The sequence below is a fragment of the Amblyraja radiata genome, chromosome 5 (assembly GCF_010909765.2).
Source record: "Amblyraja radiata isolate CabotCenter1 chromosome 5, sAmbRad1.1.pri, whole genome shotgun sequence".
Taxonomy (NCBI): domain Eukaryota; kingdom Metazoa; phylum Chordata; class Chondrichthyes; order Rajiformes; family Rajidae; genus Amblyraja; species Amblyraja radiata.
In genome coordinates, this window is record NC_045960.1 from 86367623 (window position 1) to 86392656 (window position 25034).

The 25034-nt window shown below is 42.3% G+C and overlaps 1 protein-coding gene across 9 annotated transcripts in view; it reads left to right on the plus strand.

Annotated features, from left to right (window-relative positions):
* Positions 1–25034, plus strand: part of myt1l (myelin transcription factor 1 like) — a 438397-nt gene that overhangs the window by 408871 nt on the left and 4492 nt on the right. For 7 of the 9 annotated variants that reach the window (XM_033021668.1, XM_033021674.1, XM_033021675.1 and 4 more), the window contains 3 exons: positions 5891–5994; positions 7046–7084; positions 8676–8819. In XM_033021668.1, the coding sequence (XP_032877559.1) occupies positions 5891–5994; positions 7046–7084; positions 8676–8819 (287 nt within the window). The remainder of the gene's footprint in view (positions 1–5890; positions 5995–7045; positions 7085–8675; positions 8820–25034) is intronic. The other 2 variants (XM_033021673.1, XM_033021676.1) reach the window with 1 other exon arrangement.

Genomic DNA, 25034 nt, shown 5'->3' on the forward strand with positions numbered 1-25034 from the left:
AGGGTTATACTTTTGCCAGGGGTAGCTGGTGTAATTACTTCCAGAGCAGCTGCTTTGAAGCCACTATCGCAAGAGGCAGTTGCGTGTTGGCAAAGATGACATCGATTTTTGGCGTATTGTACAGATGGGAATGCTCCTCTCCTCTCCTCTTCCATGCCAACTGGAATACAAAGAGAAACCATATATTCAAACAATCTCCCACCTCCTGCACCACATTTCTTTATGCCAGCACTTGGAACCTGGCCCTGTTCCTGAACCCGGGTTTTGCACAACAATCTTAGCCAATCACTAGTTCTTTGCAAGGATGGACCGCACAGGTGACAAATGTGCTTGAAATGCTGCAGACTTTGCAATTCATAGCATGGGCACATTTGTGGGTGATGGATTCTATAAATTGCCCAGCATATATGTGTGTGTAAAAAAAAATAATTAAATGCATGTCAGCTGGCTGGCTGGCACCATAAAATCCATAAAATCCATTAGATTTCCAAATAATATTTCTGGGAGTTCTATGAAACTCTCATGGAGTTTCTGAATGTTGCAACTTACCTTTAAGGCCTGCATGGCTTCCACTCTTGTTTCCATTACAGTTCAATGCCCAATATTGATGTTTAGGGCAGTAAAAGAAGCCGTCCTATGGATGTGGGAAGCCTCTTTACTTTGAAGGAAGAACATGCCAACCCAGAAATTTGATCATATTAAAAGAATATACTGGAGTTTTGAATTAAATGAAAAAAGCATTGATATCATTGTACGCTGCCAATGACCATATAATTTGAATTTATAGTCAGAAGTGTGCAGTCCGTAACCATCTGAAAAAATATCAATACAAATTTATGAAATACTAACATTTCTCTATTTAAAATGTTCACTCAGCTGTCACTGTACATAAAGCGTTATATTAAATTTAAGGGTATGAAAGGAATTTTAATAGAAATAAGTTGATTTTACTGGCTGTTTAAGCCGAACATGAATAAATGCTTTGGGAGCATTTATAAACCACAAGAACAAAGGGCTTTTCAATGCACCTGGAACAGTTTGGCTGTTCTTAACCTCTTTGTTTGGCAAAGTAAAAGTCAGCCAAGGGCACGGCTCAGGGGCGGCTCCAAGCTCCAGCCCACCTTTGATGCGGAGTGACTGATCTCCCATCACATCTTAATAGGGCCAATAGCTTTCAAGTAATTTTTTTCTGTGGACACACAATTGTAAATTACAATTAATATTACATTTTATTACATGAATCATGGGGACAGAAGTAATCTAATTCATCCAACAAGTCTGTCACCATGCTTATGCTCTGTTTGAACCTACTCCCTCCATTTTTCATCTTACCCCTCTTATATATTTCCTTCAATTACGTTCTTGCTCATTTGTCTCAAGAAGGGATCTGTCCCAAAACATTATCTGTTCCTTTTCTCCAGAGATGTCCCCTGACCAGCTGGACACTTTGTGTCTACGTTGCTCAATTGCTTGTCTAGTTTCCTTTTTAAAGCATCAATTAGCAATCAGTAACACACTCAGTGCTGCTGACGCTTACATGTTGACCATTCACTGAGTGTTCCAGCTTTGGGATGTGTTCGATTTTATTGTCTGTCTGTGGCTCATGGCTTGGACTTAATCACATTTTATTTGCTTTTACCTGAAGGTTGTAAACTCACAATTTGGGTTTCAACCCAATGATTTTTGATAGCTTCTTCTTCGCTGCTAGGTTTTTGATAATGTGACAACCAGTACCGTCCCCAAATTGAGCTAAAAAAACATTATATTACCAATTTAGTCGTGGGGTACCACAGTGGTGCAGTGGTAGAGTTGCTGCCTTCCATTGCTTGCAGTGCCAGAGACCCGGGTTCGATCGCGACTACGGGTGCTGTCTGTACGGCATTTGTACGTTCTCTCCGTGACCTGCGTGGGTTTCCTGCGAGATCTTCGGTTTCCTCCCACACCCCAACGATGTACAGGTTTGTAGGCTAATTGGCTTGGTGTTTGTGTAAATTGTCCCTAGTGTGTGTAGGGTAGTGTTAATGTGTGGGGATCGCTGATCGGTGTGGACTCAGTGGGCCGAAGGGCCTGTTTCCACGCTGTATCCCTAAGCTAAACTAAACTAAACTTGGTAATACTAGAGTAAATCAGGGTAGACAAAAATGCTGGAGAAACTCAGCGGGTGAGGCAGCATCGATGGAGCGAAGGAAATAGGCAACGTTTCCGGTCGAGACCCTTCTTCAGACTGATGTGAGGGTGGGGGGGGGGGGGCGGGAAGAAGAGATGGAGACAGTGGGCTGAGGGAGAGCTGAGAAGGGGAGGAGAAAGTAGGGACTACCTGAAATTAGAGAAATCAATGTTCATACCGCTGGGGTGCAAACTGCCCAAGCAATATATGAGGTGCTGCTCCTCCAATTTACGGTGGTCCTCACTCTGGCCATGGAAGAGGCCCAGGACAGAAAAGTCAGATTCGGAATGGGAGGGGGAGTTGGTGCTGAGCCACTGGGAGATCAGGTTGGTTATTGCGAACCAAGCGGAGGTGTTCCGCGAAGCGATCGCCAAGCCTACGCTTGGTCTCACTGACACCTAGAGCAGCGGATGCAATAGATGAGGTTGGAGGAGGTGCAGGTGATCCTCTGCAGCACCTGGAAAGACTGCTTGGGTCCTTGAATGGAGTCAAGCGGGGAGGTAAAGCTGCAAGCATAGCATTTCCTGCGGTTGCAAGGGAAAGTGCCAGGAGAGGGGGTGGTTCGGGTGGGAAGGGACAAATTGACCAGGAATTTACAGAGGGAGCGGTCTCTGCGGAAAGCAGACAGGGGAGGAGATGGGAAGATGTGGCAAGTGGTGGGATCACGTTGGAGGTAGCGAAAATGTTGGAGGTTTATTTCCGGTGGGGTGGAAGGTGGGAACAAGGGACACTCTACCCTTGTTACGAGTGGAGGGATGGGGAGAGAGCAGATTTACGGGGTATAGAAGATACCCTGGTGAGAGCCTCATCTACAGTAGAAGAGGGGAACCCCCCCTCCCTGAAGAATGAGGGCATCTCTGATGCCCTGGTGTGGAACACCTCATCCTGGGTGCAGATGCGGTGTAGACAGAGGAATTGGGAGTAGGGGATGGAGTCCTTACAGGAAGCAGGGTGGGAAGGAGTGTAGTCCAGATAGCCATGGGAGTCAGTGGGTTTATAATGGATGTCCGTCAGTAGTTTATCACCTGCGATGGAGATAGTAAGGTTAAGAAATGGTAGAGAAATATCGGAAATGGTCCAGGTGTATTTGAGTGCCGGATGGAAGTTCGTGGTGAAATGGATGAAGTCAGTGAGTTGTGTGTTGGTGCAGGAGGTAGCACCAATGCAGTTGTCGATGTAGCGGAGGTAGAGTTTGGGGATAGGGCCACGGTACGCCTCGAACAAGGATTGTTCGACGTACCCCACAAAGAGGCAGGCATAGCTGGGGCCCATGCGCGTGCCCATAGCTACGCCTTGTATTTGGTGGAAATGGGACAAAAATGAGACAAATGAGACAAACGAAAAGTTATTAAGGGTAAGGACCAGCTCCGCTGGGTGGAGGAGAGTATCAGTATCAGTAGACGGGGATTGGCTAGTTCTGCAATCGAGGAAGAAACGGAGGGCTTTAAGATCAGGCAGCATCACTAGAGAAAAGGAATAGGTGATGTTTCGAGTCGAGACCCTGCATCAGACTCAAGCAGGCCCGAAATGACACCTATTCCTTTTCTCCAGAGATGCTGTCTGACCCACTGAGCTACTCTATCTTGGGGGTAGACCAGCATCTACAGTTTCATCCTACACACGTGGTAATACTTAATAGCTGGGCGTTTCCAGCATTCTAATTTCAGTCTTCAAGCACCAGCAGATTTTGTTCATTTTCAAATGCAGAAGTAACCTCTCCACAATCTATAGCTGACCTTTGTGCCCCTGCACTGAATCACAGAATGTGCCAGAGGTCAGACGGCAGCAAAGCTGATCCTCCATTCTGTCACGGGACTAGGGGATGGGCGCTCAGATGTACTGAGCTGAGGTGCCAGACATACTTTGCATTCAACCCCTTCTACTACTCCTGCTGCAGTTGGAATATGTACTGTGGCCCCAGTGCTTTGAATGAGTGTGTTAACTTTGATTGGATTGGTAAATGCAGATAAACTTTTTATTTTACACAATCTAATGATTTAAATTAATTTCTATCACTTAGATATTTTTCCATACATTTAATTTCTTAATTTTTAATATAATTTCCTGTTCTACTGTTTTGGATATTTGTGGAGGGATGGCCTCTCTGAGACAAGCAACAGCAGCAACAGATAAATTAGTGACAGCACAAATTAGTGGCACTCGGAAGAAGGGTCAAAACCCCAGACGTCACCCATCCGCGTTCTCCAGAGATGCTGCCTGGCCCACTCAGTTACTCCAGCACTTTGTATCTTTTTAGTGATTTGGCTTTGCTGTGGTGCAAAGTCTTGCGAGCAGTAGTGGGTGTACGATTCATTAGAGTCACAGTCGTTCAACATGGAAACATTCCCCAGCATATGAGAGTTCCTTTTAAGAGTCTAATAACAGCATGGAAGTTGTTCTGAATCCGGTGACACGTGCTTTCAAGCTTTTGTAAATTCTGCCCAGCGGGAGAGGAGTGATGGGAGAAGAGGGGGTTTGAATGATCCCAGATTATGCTGGCTGATTTCCCGAGGCAGCCTGAAGAATAGATGAAGTCGATGGAGGGGTGGTTGGTTTATGTGATGGACTGGACTGCAGTTACAATTTTATGTGGTCTTAGAGCAGTTGTTGTACCAACCATAGAAACATAGAAAATAAGTGCAGGAGTAGGCCATTCGGCCCTTCGATATGATCATGGCTGATCATCCAACTCAGTATCCCATCCCTGCCTTCTCTCCATAGCCCCTGATCCCTTTAGCCGCAAGGGCCACATCTAACTCCCTCTTAAATATCGCCAATGAACTGGCCTCAACTACCTTCTGTGGCAGAGAATTCCATAGATTCACCACTCTCTGTGTAAAAAATGATTTTCGCATCTCGGTCCTAAAAGACTTCCCTCTTATCCTTAAACTGTGACCCCTAGTTCTGGACTTCCCCAACATCGGGAATAATCTTCCTGCATCTAGCCTGTCCAACCCCTTAAGAATTTTGTAAGTTTCTATAAGATACCCCCTCAATCTTCTGAAGCATCCAATGCTTTCTGGGTGCTTTCTATGTGCTTTCTGTGGTGCATTTGTAGAAATTGATAAGAGTCATTAGGTCAGATAAGAGCATGCCAGAGTCATTTGATTGGACCAGGACAAATTGATGGTGATATTTATACCGCGGAACTTGAGTTCTCAACCAGTTAGACTTCAACACCATTGATACAGGCCAGGCTGTGTACTTACATCAGGCTGGTTCATTTTAGCACTATAACTAAATATGAATTCCCGTGTCAGGATTAAGAGTATTTAAGACTACATTTTTGTTAAATTTGTACTTGCACTAACATAAGTGATTATAACTATAGTGATGAGCCCATAAAAGAAAATCATGGTTAGTATCTTTAGTTGAGTAAATACATTAGAAAACATCAAGGTAGACAATTTGTAGAAATTGATAAAAGTCATTAGGTCCGGAAAGAGCATGCCAAATTTCCTTAGCCTTCCGAGGAAGTAGAGTCTACCTTAGAAAACATCAAGTTCAAGTTCAAGTTCAAGTGAGTTTATTGTCATGTGTCCCTGATAGGACAATGAAATTCTTGCTTTGCTTCAGCACAACAGAACATAGTAGGCATTGGCTACAAAACACATGAACAAAACACATCAAGGTAGTTTTAGTAATTGGTGAGTCAAGTTTAATTTTGAGTTATGTGTGGTTCCATGTATTAATTGTAATGTTTAACATAATCTTATTCCCTAGGGATAGAGAATGATGAAGAAATCAAACAGTTGGATGAAGAAATTAAGGAATTAAATGAATCTAATTCCCAGGTGGAAGCAGATATGATCAAGCTTAGAACCCAGGTAGCAATGTTTAAAAACAAATCTTTGTATTCACTGCATGCTGAAACATTTAGCGTTTTTGGTAAAAGGTACTGTTTAACATCAGACATAAGTAACAATCAACTATTGTGTAATCAGTTGACATCCAGCAAAGTAATTACTTGGTCCCTCTATTGTGAACCCATCCCTCTCCATCCAACCCCACAAACTAAATGTGGACAAATACTGGCATTTCCTTCCAACCACAACTCATCAATTGATCTAACTTAAGGCCTTCCATCCACCCTTCCCACTTGGCAAGAGTGGATTGAGACGATATGTAGGACATGCGCCACCCGTTAGATATAGAGCCCCTCGCTATGTTTGGCAGCCTATCAGATTGTTACTTATGCAGGTGCTCATGGTGTGAAACAGACATTGTGTGGAGCTTGACCTATAACCAGTTATTCTACAAACTATGAACTACTTTCTGGAGACCAGAACAGCTCAGTTTCTGTTCGGTAAACCTTCCAATGGTTTGAAACTGTAAGTGGGAGCACAAGCTATCTTAAAACTTTGCTTAAGTCCATTACAAATGGGGAAATATTTTAAATGCAAGCAAAGAACATCCTGTTCTTGGTACAATAATGGATTAACCCTGTACAATGATAATAATGAGACCAACATGTTGACCCAATATGGCATCAAATCAAAGTGGTGAGAGTGAGCCTTGGGCCTGACTTAAGAGTTATACTGTCATTTTGAGGTTACTGTAAAGGGGAAGCTACTTCACAGTGACATAAAAGAGGCAATATAAATGCACCCTCGGTATTTGAATGGATTTGTGCAAATTAACTTTAACTCACACCTATTGCAAGGTACCAAGCATACTTTGCGCTTGAGTCACTGTAAACCTCATTCACTGTCATATTGTATTGCTCATGTTGTATACTGTGGAACTAATGTATATTGAAGTTTGATAGCCAATGAATCAGCAGTCTCAAAGTGCTCTTCAACTGAAATTCTCTATAATAATTGACTTGACTATAATATGATAGAAAGCATTTATTCATTTATATTTTCCCTCCTTTAGGTCCCCCACACCATGCATCAATCCCTGGCTGAGAGGGGGGTAGGTGATCTGCTGTCTTTGCCACTTTGTAGCAGGCTACTCAGAGCTCTTCCGGAGTGTCCCAGGTTGACTTGCATGATGGCGTTTTAGGTCTGAGCCGGTGGGGAAGAATCTGCCAGCCTTTGCTCTGCAGTTTTCACAGTTGCCTGGCTGAGAACACCAGAATGTGAACCCACATCAATGTGGTGAATTATTAAACTAGTACCAAGTGCATATTATTAACAATATTAAGAACATCTGTTAACAAAAAAGGAAAGAAAGGTGTTTATATTCTAATTTACCAGGTATAATAGAGATAATCTCCAAGAGTATGAAGTTTCCTTGGCCACCAACCAACAATAATTATAATTCCACCACTCCCTTCCCAACCCGACCTCCCTTACTGTATCTCATAGGAAAGTATGTGCATAATTCATTTTGTACAACCTGGGACTGGATGCAGCATTATCAGCCCATCAGCAATGCCAGACCAAATGAATGCATCATCAGATTAGATAACCATGAATGGGTCATTCAAAACTGCCAAATTTCCATCGATTAGACTCTGGAACTAAATTGTCTGAAACTGAATGCCTCTCATTGGCTTCCCAATCAATTACTGGGCTCCAGCCAGAGACACACACTTTGTTTTGAAGTACGGTGGGGAGCTGATGGCCTGATTTTCACAAAGCTGGCATAGACACAAGCTTTGAAATTATTGTTGGTGATATTAGTAGATCAACATTCAAAATGCAGGCATGATATTCTTTTGTGCAGTATTTTAACAAAGGCATTGATCTGTTTATTTCAAATAGACTAATGCAGTTGATAAAATCGAGGCCTGAGGGATATCATAGAGAAGTACGTGGCCCTAATATTGCCAACACTTATTTCCAGGCTTTGCAGGAGCGATTTTTAAATGACAGGCCACTCATACCAAATTAACCAAACGTGAAGAATTTGTGATTTAACCTCTAACCTATAATCTAATTCAATTCACCTTGGCCTTGAAATGATTCTGTACAAAGATTACCATTCTAACATTTAATTTATATGGACATGCCATTCCTTTATTCACACTTCTAACAAAGATGTGAAATTGTTCAAAATAAAGGAATTGTTTTGAAGATACTCAAATCCAAATCTTCACACAGCAGAATTTCAAGGCCATTGGCTTCTTAAATTGGCTTGGAACTTTTCCCTATATTTTTGCATCGTTCTTCAGTATGGTGTTTTAATTTATGTTGTTTTGTTATTAATTGGATTATTAATATATTTTAGTTTTTAGTTTAACAATGGTGTTATATTTTTGATTACTAATTACTATTGTATGCTTTTTGTTTAAGATTAATAGTTGGTATTGCTTTAGTAATTGTAGGCTAGAGGTATTGTGGTGAATGATGCTTTAGCTTTTAAATTACTGAATGGTAAAGTATGTTTTCCTTTAAGGCCACAAATGGGTATTGTAACTCTTATATTTAAAAATAAAAATTGCTGTAAACATAAGATGCTCTAAATGTATTGAATGGTGAAGTATGTTTTAAAGTGATCAGTTCGTAAAGTAAGACTAACTTTAAGATTGCTAATTGATATTGGATGCCTTACTTTCCAGATAACAACAATGGAGAACAACCTAAAGACGATAGAAGACGAAAATAAAGTAATTGAACAACAGAATGAGTCCCTTCTGCATGAGCTGGCCAATCTAAGTCAGTCTCTAATCCATAGCTTGGCCAACATCCAACTGCCACACATGGTAAGTTCCAAAATAAAAAATAGCTATATTATACATTCCCCCAAACAATGACATGATACAACGGCAATATTTTGAAGGAATCATCCAGTAAAACAATTGGTGGTCTGCAGTTGTAGCAACGCATAGAATCAAAAGACCAGGAAACTAGAAAAGGAGGCTGTTCAGCCCAGTAGGCCCGTGCCTGTTTCCTATTCACCCACTCTTTCTCTGATGCTCAGAGTCTGAGCCATTGAAAATGGTTTGCTTTCAAATATTTGTCCAGTTCCATTTTGAATAAACTTGCTGCCGCTATATTTTTATAACAATTAGCCCAATCCGGATTATAAACCCACTGTGTAAAAATGAAGTCTTCTCTCACATCCTCCCTAGATGGTTTGCTCATTTTCTCTAGCTTCACTAGTATGTGATTCTTCTTACAATGGAGCCATAATTTTCCTATTTACCATGCCTAAACCAGTCATGATTTTGTATACTTTTGTCAATTCTTCTTTCAATCTTCTTTACTCCGTGGAAAAGTGTTCCATGTTCTATACCCTATCCAAAGATTGGAATTAAGATACTTAATAACTGTTACTGATTCAGTGAACTCCTTCTCAATCCATTCCAGAGCCTTCATATTTTTCCGAGAGGGTGATGTCCAGAATTAAATACAATGCTGTGACTTAACTGATATTTCATAGAATTTCAATGTGGCTCCGACCTTTCTCTTCTGTATTTTCATTCATGAAGTCTAAGATCCCAAATGCTTTATTAACCAATTTCCAACCTTTTCTGTCACCTACATTTACTTCCAGGTCTTTCTATTTCTCCATTTGTTAGTCTATATTTGGTTATAAATTACATTACATATTTTTCAGTTGTGCAGTTAAAATTATTTTTTATATGATAGGAGGTCTGATCAGTAAATTTGTGAATGGCAATAGAGTTGGTAATGTTATGAATTGTAAGGAAGGTTGTCTAAGACTACAGCAGGTTACAGATCAGATGGAAAATTGGACGAAGCAATGCCAAATGGAACTTAATCCCAACGATCCCAAATATTTACTTTAAAGATACAGTGTGAAAACAGGCCCCTCGGTCCATCATGCCAACACCGACAAACGATCCCCACACATTAACACTATCCTATGCACACTAGGGTAAATTTTATTGTGTTTAAGAAGGAACTGCAGATGCTGGAAAATCGAAGGTACACAAAAATGCTGGAGAAACTCAGCGGGTGCAGCAGCATCTATGGAGCGAAGGAAATAGGCAACGTTTTGGGCCGAAACACTTCTTCAGACTGATGGGGGGTGGGAATGGGGGCGGGGAGAAGAAAGGAATAAGGAGGAGGAGCCCGAAGGCTGAGGGATGGGAGGAGACAGCCCGAGGGCTGAGGAAGGGGAGGAGACAGCAAGGACTAACAGAATTGGGAGAATTCAATGTTCATGCCCCCAGGGTGCAGACTCCCCAAGCGGAATATGAGGTGCTGTTCCTCCAATTTCCGGTGTTGCTCGCTCTGGCCATGGAGGAGACCCAGGACAGAGAGGTCGGATACGGAGTGGGAGGGGGAGTTGAAGTGCTGAGCCACCGGGAGGTCAGGTTGGTTATTGCGGACTGAGCGGAGGTGTTCGGCGAAAATTGACCTAGGGTCAATTTTACATTAATACCAAGCCAATTAACCTACAAACCTCTACATCTTTGGAGTGTGGAAGGAAACCAAAGATCACTCATGGGGAGAATGTACAAACTTTGTAGAGACAGGACCTGTAGTCAGCATCAAACCTGGGTATTTGACTCTGTAAGGTGGCAGCTCTACTGCTATGCCACCCTAAAGGTGCTGTATTTTGGAATAGGACATATACAATAAAATGTAGGGCAACACAGGTAGATAGAGTACTGAACAAGGCAAATGATATGCTTGTCTTCATAGGTGAGGGCGTAGATTATAAAAGTTGGGATGCTATCTCTCCACTTTATAAAATTCGGCTTAGACAGCACTTGGAGAATTGTGTACAGTTCAGGTCACCACACTGTGGGAATTATGTGGTTACACTATTTAGAATGCAGTGGATGGTAACCAGAATGTTGCTTGGAATGGAGGGCTTTAGTTGTGGAGAGAGATTCAACAGGCTAGGTTTGGTTTCCCTGGAGAGAAGGTCTGTAGTGACCTGCCAGAGGGAAATATAATTATAAGACACGTCGTTCAATTGTGCTAGAGACAGAATAGATAGAATCTATTTCCCATGGTGGACTTATTAAAAACAAAAGGGCACCAGTTTAAGGTGAGAGGAAGGAATTTTAAAGGGGATTTGAGGTGCAAGCTTATTATACAAAACGTGGTTTATATCTGGAAGTCACTGCCAAAGGTGGAGATGGATTCAGATACAATCACTATTTGTAAGAGACATTTAGAAACCTACTTAAATAGAAGGATACCCACAGTGCAGGCAGATGTAATTAGATCGATAAAAGGATGGCATGGACATGGGACGACAGATGGCACAATGGGCTAAGTGTTCGGCTGGCAACCGGAAGGTAGCCGGTTCGAATCCCGCTTGGAGTGCATACTGTCGTTGTGTCCTTGGGCAAGACACTTCACCCACCTTTGCCTGTGTGTGAATGTGTGTGAATGTGTGTGAGTGATTGGTGGTGGTCGGAGGGGCCGTAGGCGCAGATTGGCAGCCACGCTTCTGTCTGTCTGCCCCAGGGCAGCTGTGGCTACAGAAGTAGCTTACCACCACCGAGTGTGACTGAGGAGTGAATGAATAATGCGATGTAAAGCGCCTTGAGTATTAGAAAGGCGCTATATAAATCCCATCCATTATTATTATTATGATGGGCCAAAGGCCCATTTCTGTGCCTCTTGCTTTATGACTCCAATAAGCATTTCCTGTGCTGAAAGATCAACTGGGACATTTCTTCCCTTGTGTCAGCAGCATAACCTCTGTGTAATTTCCTCATCAGAGGTTCATGGTTGAACATCAATTCTCAGCAATGCTTTTTTTGAAGTATCACAGGAGCACTTGTTGTTAGGCACTTCCAGGATAACAAAATGTTATCATCACAGACTGGAATACCTCCAGATAAATAAAATACATACCTAATGTCTTGCTCACCACACTATTAACCCACCATGTCTACAACCCAAACCATCAGAAAGACCCAAAATCTGTATCTCCTCCCCCTCCCATGTCACGTCCCTAACCAATCCCCTGACCATTGATCTCACTCCCCACTCCCCCCCCACCCCTCCCCCCGCCCCCCACCATCAACCATACAACTTTGTTAGTGAGGTCACTACCCTGCCAGCCCAAACCTCAAAGTCATTCCCGAGAACAAAGTAAATGGGATCGATCTCCCGTATCTCGACTATATATTGACAATGGCATCTCTATTTCTCAACCCCATGACATTCCAAATTGAATCACTTCTTTCTCCACACACAATCCCACATCCATGACCTGTATCTTCCTTTCTCACCCAAAACTGTTTTGCCCCACTGGGCCATATCGATTGCTTTGCATTGGATTTTACCTGGCACATGTCAACATGTTCAATCATCCTATCAATGTACTAACATAGTCTTATCCTTGGAACTATTTTACATACATCCAAATGTTATGGCATCTCAAGTTTGGAAATTTAACACCCATACATAGGTTATTAATGTATATCAAAAGTAGCAATCTTCACAGCTTTGACCTTCAACAAACAATACTATATGCTATCTTCATATTTGAAAAACATCTAAATAGCACCATTCTTTGTTTTCTTTCCCTGAACTACTTTCATTATCATTTTACTCTATGTGTTTCAACTTTGCTAATCAAACCTTTATGTAGAATTTTATCAAACATATTCTTAAAAATCAATGTGAACGCCATCTAATGCATTTGCTTCACTAATCCACTCATCAAAAAACTCATACTGGTTAGTCAAATACAATTTCTCTTTAACACATAGATAGACACAAAATGCTCGAGTAACTCAGCGGGACAAGCAGCATCTCTGGATAGAAGGAATGGGTGATGTTTTGGGTTGAGACCCTTCTTCAGCACTTCTTCAGTCTGAAGAAGGGTCTCGTCCCAAAACATCACCTATTCCTTCTATCCAGAGATGCTGCCTGTCCCGTTGCATTACTCCAGCATTTTGTGTCTATCTTCAGTTTAAACTAGCATCTGCAATTCCTTCCTACACACTTCTCTTTAACACAGTTATGTTAATTCAAACTTATGTTAGGGACTAGTATTCATCCACTGATTTTGACACCCTTACTAATTAAGAATTTATACTTAAGACTTTAGAGATGGAGCACGGAAACAGGCCCTTCGGCCCTCCATGTCCACGCCGACCAGCGGGTACCCGGACGTGGCGCCGACAGACAAGAAGCCGAAGCAAAGAAGCCGAAGCCAAAGAACGGAATGGAAACGTGGGTGGAGGCGGAGGGGAGAGAGAAGGGGGAGACGGGAGCATGGGGTTCATTTTCCCACACAAGCCATAGGTGACTGGGCAATCTGAACCCAAGCACCAAGTTGAAAGCGGCTGAAGGTGCGCATCGCTCGCGACAACCCCACTCTCCCACGGCCACCCTCCGCGGGCTGCGGGTCGGGTGAAGCGGAGGTTTGGGACAATGTTCATGCCCTCACAGTGATGTGATGGACGTGGGGGTCTGGACCAATCCCCCCCCCCCCCCCCCCCCGCCCCCCCGGCAACGTCAAGTCCATTATTGGACTTTTCTGTTGAGCGGCAGTCGGTTCGTTGGCCTGTAGGCGACACCGCCTTTTGGGTAGGTGGCGTTTCGACAAAGCAGCCATTCGGTAAGTTTGATTTTAGGCGACGCAGCTTTTCGGTTCCTTGGGTTTTAGGCGTCCAGCCCTTTCGGTTAGTTTGCATTTAGGCGTCCTATTCTTTCGGTTAGTAGGCGTTTCGTCTTCGGAATCTTTCGGTTTATTGTCGTTTCGGCCTCGTTTCCATTCCATTCTTTGGCTTCGACTTCTTTGCTTCGGCCTCTCGTCCGTCGGTGCCACGTTCACACATGGACCAGCAATCACCATCAAACACTAGCGCTATCCTACACACTAGGGATGATTTACCATTTTCCAAAAGTAATTAACCGACGTCTTTCCAGTGTGAGGGGACACTGGAGCACCCAGGGAAAAATCCACGCGGTCACATGGAGAACATTTAAACTACGTACAATATGTTATGTCACTTTTGGGTGCTCTGGCTTTGGTTGCCAATCCAACTAATCTGTTCAAAACCTTTAAAATAAGTACAGTGCCTAATTTCTTATTTGTTATGATTTGATTTTGGGTCTAATTTTTGCTCCAGGAAGGTTTAGTGCACTGCAAATATGAAGCATAGGTAATTTGCCTGAGGTTTGGTACAGTGCAATTTGACACCCAGGCCTTCTTTAAATGCCCCACCCTTGGTTAGAAAGTGGTGGAGACCAGTAAATATCTACCTGTCTCGGGTCACTGGTCAGCATGAAAGTACATAGCAAGGAAACAGATCAGAGGTGTTTTGCAGGAAGCAGAGGTGTATTCAAGGCAAGACACAAACAATTTCCCTGATGTATTAGTGGCCAGAGGATCTGGGGAGACGGAGGAACTAAAGAAAATTCACATTAGGCAGGAAGTGGTGTTGGATAGACTGATGGGACTGAAGGCTGATAAATCCCCAGGGCCTGATGGTCTGCATTCCAGGTACTTAAGGAAAAGGCTCTAGAAATTGTGGACGCATTGGTGATCATTTTCCAATGTTCTATAGATTCAGGATCAGTTCCTGTGGTTTGGAGGATAGCTAATGTTATCCCACTTTTTAAGAGGCGGGAGAGAGAAAACAGGGAATTATAGACCAGTTAGTCTGACATCGGTGGTGGGATAAATACTGGAGTCGATTATAAAAGATGAAATAGCGGCATATTTGTATAGCAGTAACAGGATCGGCCCAAGTCAGCATGGATTTACGAAGGGGAAATCATGCTTGACTAATCTTCTGGAATTTTTTGAGGATGTAACTAGGAAAATTGGCAAGGGAGAGCCAGTGGATGTAGCGTACCTGGACTTTCAGAAAGCATTTGATAATGTCCCACATTGGAGATTAGTGGGCAAAATTAGAGCACATGGTATTGGGGTAGAGTGCTGACATGGATAGAAAATTGGTTGGCAGAGAGGAAACAAAGAGTAGGGATTAACGGGTCCCTTTCCAAATTGGCAGGCAGTGAGAAGTGGGGTACCGCAATGCTCGGTGCTGGGACCGCAGCTATTTACAATATACAGTGGCTTGCAAAAGTATTCATACCCCTTGTGCTTTTCCACATTTTGTCACGTTACAACCACAACCGTAAATGTATTTTATTGGGATTTTATGTGATAGACCAACACAAAGTGGCGCATAATTGTGAAGTGGAAGGAAAATTATACATGGTTTTCAAATTTTTTTACAAATAAAAAACTGAAAAGTGTGGCGTGCAAAAGTATTCAGCCCCCTTTACTATGATACCCCTAAATAAAATCCAGTGCAACCAATTGCCTTCAGAAGTCACCTAATTAGTAAATAGAGTCCACTTGTGTGTAATCTAATCTCAGTATAAATACAGCTGTTCTGTGAAGGCCTGAGAGGTTTGTTAGAGAACATTAATGAACAAACAGCATCATGAAGCCCAAGGAACACACCAGACAGGTCAGGGATAAAGTTGTGGAGAAGTTTAAAGCAGGGTTAGGTTATAAAAAAATATCCCAAGCTTTGAACATCTCACGGAGCACTGTTCAATCCATCATCCGAAAATGAAAAGATTATGGCACAACTGCAAACCTACCAAGACATGGCCGTCCACCTAAACTGACAAGCCAGGCAAGGAGAGCATTGATCAGAGAAGCAGCCAAGAGGCCCATGGTAACTCCGGAGGAGCTGCAAAGATCCACAGCTCAGGTGGGAGAATCTGTCCACAGGACAACTATTAGTCGTGCACTCCACAAATCGGGCCTTTATGGAAGAGTGGCAAGAAGAAAGCCATTGTTGAAAAAAAGCTATAAGAAGCCCCGTTTGCAGTTTGCCACAAGCCATGTGGGGGACACAGCAAACATGTGGAGGAAGGTGCTCTGGTCAGATGAGACCAAAATTGAAGTTTTTGGCCTAAATGCAAAACGCTATGTGTGGCGGAAAACTAACACTGCACATCACCCTGAACACACCATCCCCACTGTGAAACATGGTGGTGGCAGCATCATGCTGTGGGGATGCTTTTCTTCAGCAGGGACAGGGAAGCTGGTCAGAGTTGATGGGAAGATGGATGGAGCCAAATACAGGACAATCTTGGAAGAAAACCTGTTAAAGTCTGCAAAAGACTTGAGACTGGGGCGGAGGTTCACCTTCCAGCAGGACAACGACCCTAAACATACAGCCAGAGCTACAATGGAATGGTTTAGCTCAAAGCATATTCATGTGTTAGAATGGCCCAGTCAAAGTCCAGACCTAAATCCAATTGAGAATCTCTGGCAAGACTTGAAAATTACTGTTCACAGACGCTCTCCATCCAATCTGACTGAGCTTGAGCTATTTTGCAAAGAGGAATGGGCAAAGATTTCAGTCTCTAGATGTGCAAAGCTGGTAGAGACATACCCCAAAAGACTTGCAGCTGTAATTGCAGCGAAAGGTGGTTCTACAAAGTATTGACTCAGGGGGGCTGAATACTTTTGCACGCCACACTTTTCAGTTTTATATTTGTAAAAAAATTTGAAAACCATGTATCATTTTCCTTCCACTTCACAATTATGCGCCACTTTGTGTTGGTCTATCACATAAAATCCCAATAAAATACATTTACGTTTGTGGTTGTAACGTGACAAAATGTGGAACATTTCAAGGGGTATGAATACTTTTGCAATCCACTGTATATCAATGATTTAGATGAAGGGATTCAAAGTAACACTAGCAAATTTGCAGATGACACAAAGCTGTGTGGCTGTGTGAACTGTGAGGAGGATGCTATGAGGATGCAGGGTGACTTGGAAAAGTTGGGTGAGTGGGCGGATGCATGGCAGATGCAGATTAATGTGGATAAATGTGAGGTTATCCCCTTGGGTGGCAAAAACAGGAAGGCAGATTATTATCTGAATGGTGTCAAGTTGGGAAAAGGGAAGTATAAAGAGATCTGGGATTCCTTGTTCATCACTCACTGAAAGTAAGCATCAGGTACAGCAGGCAGTGAAGAAAGCTAATGGCTTGTTGGCCTTCATAACAAGAGGAGTTGAGTATAGGAGCAAAGCGGTCCTTCTGCAGTTGTACAGGGCCCTAGTGAGACCACACCTAGAGTATTGTGTGCAGTTTTGGTCTCCAAATTTGAGGAAGAACATTCTTGCTATTGAGGGAGTGCATCGTAGGTTCACGAGGTTAATTCCCGGGATGGCGGGACGGTCAAATGTGGATGGAATGGAGCGGCTTGGCTTGTATACTCTGGAATTTAGAAGGATCAGAGGAGATCTTATTGAAACATATAAGATTATAGAAACATAGAAACATAGAAAATAGGTGCAGGAGTAGGCCATTCGGCCCTTCGAGCCTGTACCGCCATTCGATATGAACATGGCTGATCATCCAACTCAGTATCCCATCCCTGCCTTCTCTCCATATCCCCTGATCCCTTTAGCCACAAGGGCCACATCTAACTCCCTCTTAAATATAGCCAATGAACTGGCCTCAACTACGTTCTGTGGCAGAGAATTCCAGAGATTCACCACTCTCTGTGTAAAAAATGATTTTCTCATCTCGGTCCTAAAAGATTTCCCCCTTATCCTTAAACTGTGACCCCTTGTTCTGGACTTCCTCAACATCGGGAATAATCTTCCTGCATCTAGCCTGTCCAACCCCTTAAGAATTTTGTAAGTTTCTATAAGATCCCCCCTCAATCTTCTGAATTCCAGCGTGTACAAGCCGAGTCTATCCAGTCTTTCTTCATATGAAAGTCCTGCCATCCCAGGAATCAGTCTGGTGAACCTTCTCTGTACTCCCTCTATGGCAAGAATGTCTTTCCTCAGATTAGGAGACCAAAACTGTACGCAATACTCCAGGTGTGGTCTCACCAAGACCCTGTACAACTGCAGTAGAACCTCCCTGCTCTTATACTCAAATCCTTTTGCTATGAAAGCTAACATACCATTTGCTTTCTTCACTGCCTGCTGCACCTGCATTCCTACTTTCAATGACTGGTGTACCATGACACCCAGGTCTCGTTGCATCTCCCCTTTTCCTAATCGGCCACCATTCAGATACTAGTCTACTTTCCTGTTTTTGCCACCAAAGTGGATAACCTCACATTTATCCACATTATACTGCATCTGCCATGCATTTGCCCACTCACCCAACCTATCCAAGTCACCTTGCAGCCTCCTAGCATCATCCTCACAGCTAACACTGCCCCCCAGCTTCGTGTCATCTGCAAACTTGGAGATGTTGCATTCAATTCCCTCATCCAGATCATTAATATATATTGTAAATAGCTGGGGTCCCACCACTGAGCCTTGCGATACCCCACTAGTTACTGCCTGCCATTCTGAAAAGGACCCGTTTACTCCCACTCTTTGCTTCCTGTCTGCCAGCCAGTTCCCTATCCACATCAATACTGAACCCCCAATACCATGTGCTTTAAGTTTGTATACTAATCTCTTATGTGGGACCTTGTTGATAGCCTTCTGAAAGTCCAGATATAACACATCCACTGGTTCTCCCTTATCCACTCTACTAGTTACATCCTCGAAAAATTCTATAAGATTCGTCAGACATGATTTACTTTTCATAAATCCATGCTTACTTTGTCCAATGAATTCACCACTTTCCAAATGTGCTGCTATCCCATCTTTAATAACTGACTCCAGAATTTTCCCCACCACCGATGTTAGACTAACTGTCTGTAATTCCCCGTTTTCTCTCTCCCTCCCTTTTTAAAAAGTGGGGTTACATTAGCCACCGCGGTTCCAGTCCTCGGGAACTACTCCAGAATCTAAAGAGTTTTGAAAAATTATCACTAATGCATCCACTATTTCTGCGGTTACTTCCTTAAGTACTCTGGGATGCAACTTATCTGGCCCTGGGGATTTATCGCCCTTTAAACCATTCAATTTACCTAACACCACTTCCCGGCTAACCTGGATTTCACTCAGTTCCTCCATCTCATTTAACCCCTTGCTATTTCCGGCAGATTGTTTATGTCTTCCTTAGTGAAGACAGAACCAAAGTAGTTATTCAATTGGTCTGCCATGTCCTTGTTCCCCATGATCAATTCGCCTGTTTCTGACTGCAAGGGACCTACATTTGTTTTAACTAATCTTTTCCTCTTCACATATCTATAAAAACTTTTGCAGTCAGTTTTTATGTTCCCTGCCAGTTTTCTTTCATAATCTATTTTCCCTTTCCTAATTAAGCCTTTTGTCCTCCTCTGCTGGACTCTGAATTTCTCCCAGTCCTCTGGTAGGCTGCTTGTTCTGGCTAATTTGTACGCTTCATCTTTTGTTTTGATACTATCCCTGATTTCCCTTGTTATCCACGGATGCACTACCTTTCCCTGATTTATTACTTTGCCAAACTGGGATGAACACTTGTTGTAGTTCATCCATGCAGTTTTTAAATGCCTTCCATTGCATATCCACCGTCAACCCTTTAAGTATCATTTGCCAGTCTATCTTGGCCAGTTCACGCTTCATACCCTCAAAGTCACCTTTCTTTAAGTTCAGGACCATTATTAAAGGATTGGACACACTTGAGGCAGGAAACATGTTCCCGATGTTGGGGAAGTCCAGAACCAGGGGCCACAGTTTACGAATAAGCGGTAGGCCTTTTAGAACGGAGATGAGGAAAATCTATTTCACCCAGAGAGTTGTGAACCTGTGGAATTCTCTGCCTCAGAAGGCAGTGGAGGTCAATTCTCTGGATGCTTTCAAGGGAGAGTTAGATAGAGCTCTTGAAGATAACAAGGTCAGGGTATATGGTGAGAAGGCAGGAATGGGATACTGAATGTGGATGATCAGCCATGATCACAGTGAATGGTGGTGCTGGCTCGAAGGGCCGAATGGCCTACTCCTGCACCTATTGTCTATTGTCTATTGAGATGATTATATTAATTCTGAACTCCAGTCCATTCCCATGAATGGAAGCCTCACAGTCCGACTGCAGACCAGCTTCATCGGATTGGAAAATCCCAGAGATTTCCTTCCTCAGCTTCCAGTTAAAATGTATGTGAAGTTACTTCAACATAATGGAGGGCTGATGGAGGGTTGTTGTGGCATCAGAGGTACCTTGATGGTTCTGGCCACGTCAGCATTGATTTGACGAGCTCCCTGCTCCACATTAAATCAAGCAATCCTCACCAGCTTTAGGCACTGACTCCCTCTCAGCTGCACAGGTTCATATTGGAAATGAATCAAAGGAATTAAAATACAAGCAGGTAGGAAATCAGATTAAACTTAGAAACTCAGAAACCAGAATAAACACCAATTCTTAAATCCTTACATTGGCTCCCTGTATGTCAGAGAATTGATTTCAAAATCCTGCTGCTCACCTATAAATCACTACATGGTTTAGGGCCAAAGTATATCTCGGACATGCTTCCACTATATAAGCCTTCTAGACCGCTAAGATCTTCTGAGACCAATCTGTTAGTGATTCCCAGAGTAAATACAAAACATGGGAAAGCAGGATTTAGTTACTATGCAACAAATAGCTGGAATAAACTTCCTGAAGATTTAAGACTTGCCTCAACTTTGACCACTTTTAAAACAAGGCTGAAAACTTTTATGTTTACTTTAGCTTTCAGCTAAATCTTAACTACATTACACTTTTAACTTTGTTAACTACAGTACACTTTTTATACTGCATTTTTAATTTTGATTTATTTTCTTTTAATTCTTCTATTTTATTTCATTTATTATTTCATTTTATTGTATGACATGTTTTTATGTGAAGCACTTTGAGTCTGCCTCGTGTATGAAATGTGCTATATAAATAAAGTTGCCTTGCCTTGCCTTATCTGCCCAAGTGTTCTATTTCTCAACTTTTTCAACCACTAAACTTTATTAACAATTATTTGATTGCTTGCAATTCTATTGTGTCATTGGTCATACCTTCTCTCTATGGCTAGTGATATTTCTTAGTTACTTCTGTACTTTTTGTGATGCAAGTGCCTTTACTTCACCGATGTTTGGTGTTGGTTTACAGTGCATGAAGAAAGGCACAAATCTCCTTCAAGAAGATAATACAGTTACAAAAGCATATTCTAATTAAAATGCTTTAAAAGTAAAATTCCATTTTATTTTCATACTTGTTAAGAATGAACAGTTGAAAGTGCAACCAAATGGCAAATATTCAAATGATTAAATTCCCCCAAATAAGAAAAATGTTAGTCTACCTTCCAATGCATTTGGCTAATTGTTTTTTTTTAATGTTCTGTTCAATTTCTTAGAGCATGACATTGGTTCTGTGTTTGTACTGAGGTTTCCCTGCCTGCAATAGATACTGTGATCCCAGATGCGCATAGCATGTGTCTTTTCATCATGATCATCTGATGAATCTGTGCTCTCAGCAGAGAGACTGTTCCACCGTTTGTGTTTATTAAATTGGTTCGCAACTCAAGGAAAAAAATCCCAATTGAACAGTCAATATGGACTTGTATTGAGTGCAAGGTCCCCAAGAAGGCACAAATTTGTAAAGTTGCCATCCAACTTAAGATTGAAATCTAAAGGGGGTATTATTCAAATGAACATCAACACAAGTGAGGATTAATATTGGCTGTGATCACCAAGCAGTAACTGGGCAGAAAGAACCTTTGAATAGTGTTGGCGCATTGCAATTCTATTGGCATTGACACTTTGGCAGCTGCCCTGCTGCCACCTTGCACTCCTCTTGAATAAAAAGTAGTGCCCAGGTCCCAGTCTATATAGAATATTTTCTGGAAACATCTCAGCACCCACTTAACTGACAGAAATTGGCCAGCTCCATGTCGGAGTTAATCGATTTATCTCCCTCTAAAGGTTTTATGTTTGTAGAATACAAATGATGCTCAAGTCTCAACAGAGCTTTGAAAAATCTGCAGGTTACCTAAATCTGAAATATACTCACCTTTATATTTTTCAACTTTTTACATTGCCATTAACCTTCATGATCTCTCAGCATTCTGTGGATTCTTCTTCTGACGAAAGTCATGACTTCATGTCTCCACTAGTTTTATTGTTTCAAAAATCAGGTAACCATTTGAACTGGGTGCAGTTATGCTGCACATTAAAAGTCCAGGTTCCCCAAACCATCTTCATGTTAATGTTTAAATTTAAATCTGTAATGTGCACTCTAGCAAATTAGTATCTGAATCATTACCAGTCCAAACTCATTGAATTAATCTAACTCCAAGTCATCAATAGCGTGAAAAAAGAAATAACTACATTTCTTAAATATTTTTAATGAAAGCCACATTTCAAATTTCCCACAGCCAATCTCGTGCTAAATTCAATCAGACCACTTGATATACTCCTATTATCAGACATTTTACTGTGGTTTAACATAATGTTAGCTTAAATCTTGCTGTTTTACATCGCTGAGGAACACAAGATGGAATCTTGTTTTGTTCTCAACAACAGACATATTATTTGTTACATTTTACAGCACATGAAGTGGATACAATGGAATAACCTATATTTTTGTTGGAACTTCTATCCTAATCTAACTCAGACCAATGTGACAGGAGCCTCTCATTCATTGGTGGTTTAGTTCTAAAATGGAATTAGTTTGCCTGCTTGTTTCAATTATTTGATATTCATGCAACCATTCACTGAGAATGGCTGTGGAAAATTTCAATGCCGTTTTGGTACTGTAAGGTATTTGAGGTCAAAGTGGATTTGTGCCTGGAAGGTCATGTTTGACTAATCTTCTTGAATTTTTTGAAGAGGTAACTCGGGAAATTGATGAGGGTAAAGCAGTGGATGTTGTATATATGGACTTCAGTAAGGCCTTTGACAAGGTTCCTCATGGAAGGTTGGTTAAGAAGGTTCAATGGTTGGGTATTAATGGTGGAGTAGCAAGATGGATTCAACAGTGGCTGAATGGGAGATGCCAGAGAGTAATGGTGGATGGTTGTTTGTCAGGTTGGAGGCCAGTGACTAGTGGGGTGCCACAGGGATCTGTGTTGGGTCCACTGTTGTTTGTCATGTACATCAATGATCTGGATGATGGTGTGGTAAATTGGATTAGTAAGTATGCAGATGATACTAAGATAGGTGGGGTTGTGGATAATGAAGTAGATTTTCAAAGTCTACAGAGAGATTTATGCCAGTTGGAAGAGTGGACTGAAAGATGGCAGATGGAGTTTAATGCTGATAAGTGTGAGGTGCTACATCTTGGCAGGACAAATCAAAATAGGACGTACATGGTAAATGGTAGGGAATTGAAGAATGCAGGTGAACAGAGGGATCTGGGAATAACTGTGCACAGTTCCCTGAAAGTGGAATCTCATGTAGATAGGGTGGTAAAGAAAGCTTTTGGTGTGCTGGCCTTTATAAATCAGAGCATTGAGTATAGAAGTTGGGATGTAATGTTAAAATTGTACAAGGCATTGGTGAGGCCAATTCTGGAGTATGGGGTACAATTTTGGTCGCCTAATTATAGGAAGGATGTCAACAAAATAGAGAGAGTACAGAGGAGATTTACTAGAATGTTGCCTGGGTTTCAGCAACTAAGTTACAGAGAAAGGTTGAACAAGTTAGGGCTTTATTCTTTGGAGCGCAGAAGGTTAAGTGGGGACTTGATAGAGGTCTTTAAAATGATGAGAGGGATAGACAGAGTTGACGTGGATAAGCTTTTCCCACTGAGAGTAGGGAAGATTCAAACAAGGGGACATGACTTGAGAATTAAGGGACAGAGGTTTAGGGGTAACATGAGGGGGAACTTCTTTACTCAGAGAGTGGTGGCTGTGTGGAATGAGCTTCCAGTGAAGGTGGTGGAGGCAGGTTCGTTTTTATCATTTAAAAATAAATTGGATAGTTATATGGACGGGAAAGGAATGGAGGGTTATGGTCTGAGCGCAGGTATATGGGACTAGGGGAGAATACGTGTTCGGCACGGACTAGAAGGGTCGATATGGCCTGTTTCCGTGCTGTAATTGTTATATGGTTATATGGTTAAAGTATGCAGATAATTTTGAGGTACAATAGACTTGTCACAACTCAGAGAAAAAAAACAATTACTTTTTATGATGCTATCACTCATCTCAGCAAATACAACATTGATCAAGATGATGGGTTATAGTGCAACGAATAACAAATTATCTGATTAGTCATTCCTTGCATGAAGTATTCCCACAGTTGTGGATGGAGCCCTCACCTGTGTCGCCTCCATTTCCTGCAGTTCTGCTGGTCCTTGCCTTTCACCCCACCATCATCTGCACATCAACCTCCAAACTTTCTGCTGGCTTCGACACAATCCCATCACCAGTCACATCTTCCCTACCCCACCCCTTCCTGCTTTCTGCAGAGACCACTTTGGCCATGACCCCTCGGTTTGCACAACTCTGCTCAGGTACTTTCCCCTGCAACAACAGGTGGTGTAACACTTGTTCCTACATCTCCTTCCTCACTCCTATTCAGGGATCCAGACAGTCTTTCCCAACACATGCACTCTGTCCACTAGAGTCAGTTGGAACTCAGGATGGAAGACACTTCAATTCCCCTTCCCGGTTCCATATCAAGCCTCAGCCTCCTCTGCGACCAGAGTGAGGTCAGATGCAAACTGGTACCTCATAAAACATTTGGTAACCAACAACTCAACAGCATGAACATTCAATTTCCAATTTCAGGTGAACCCCTCCATTTCTTATACCCCGCCCCATCAGCCATATTCTTTCCCCTCCATTCACTCATCACCTGGCACTCCCTACTCCAGGTCCCCCATTTTTCTCCCCTCTCTCTGTTTCTTCTACCCACCATCCCTCCCTCTGCTTCTTCATTTCACTCCCCACTTTCCTCTCTTATCAGATTCTGCCATCGCACTTCTTTGTCTTCTCCACTTGCCATTTCTAGGCTTAATATCGCCAACCTTCTCTCTCCCACCTCACTGGGGGGTGGGATAAAGTCTGGCAAGTGAGAGGTGGATGCAAGAGAGGGTGATTGACAGATGGGTGCAGTGTTAAAAAGATTAGAGATGTCATCCATTTGCCAATCAAACCCTCCTCACCTATCCACTTATCACTTGCCAGGA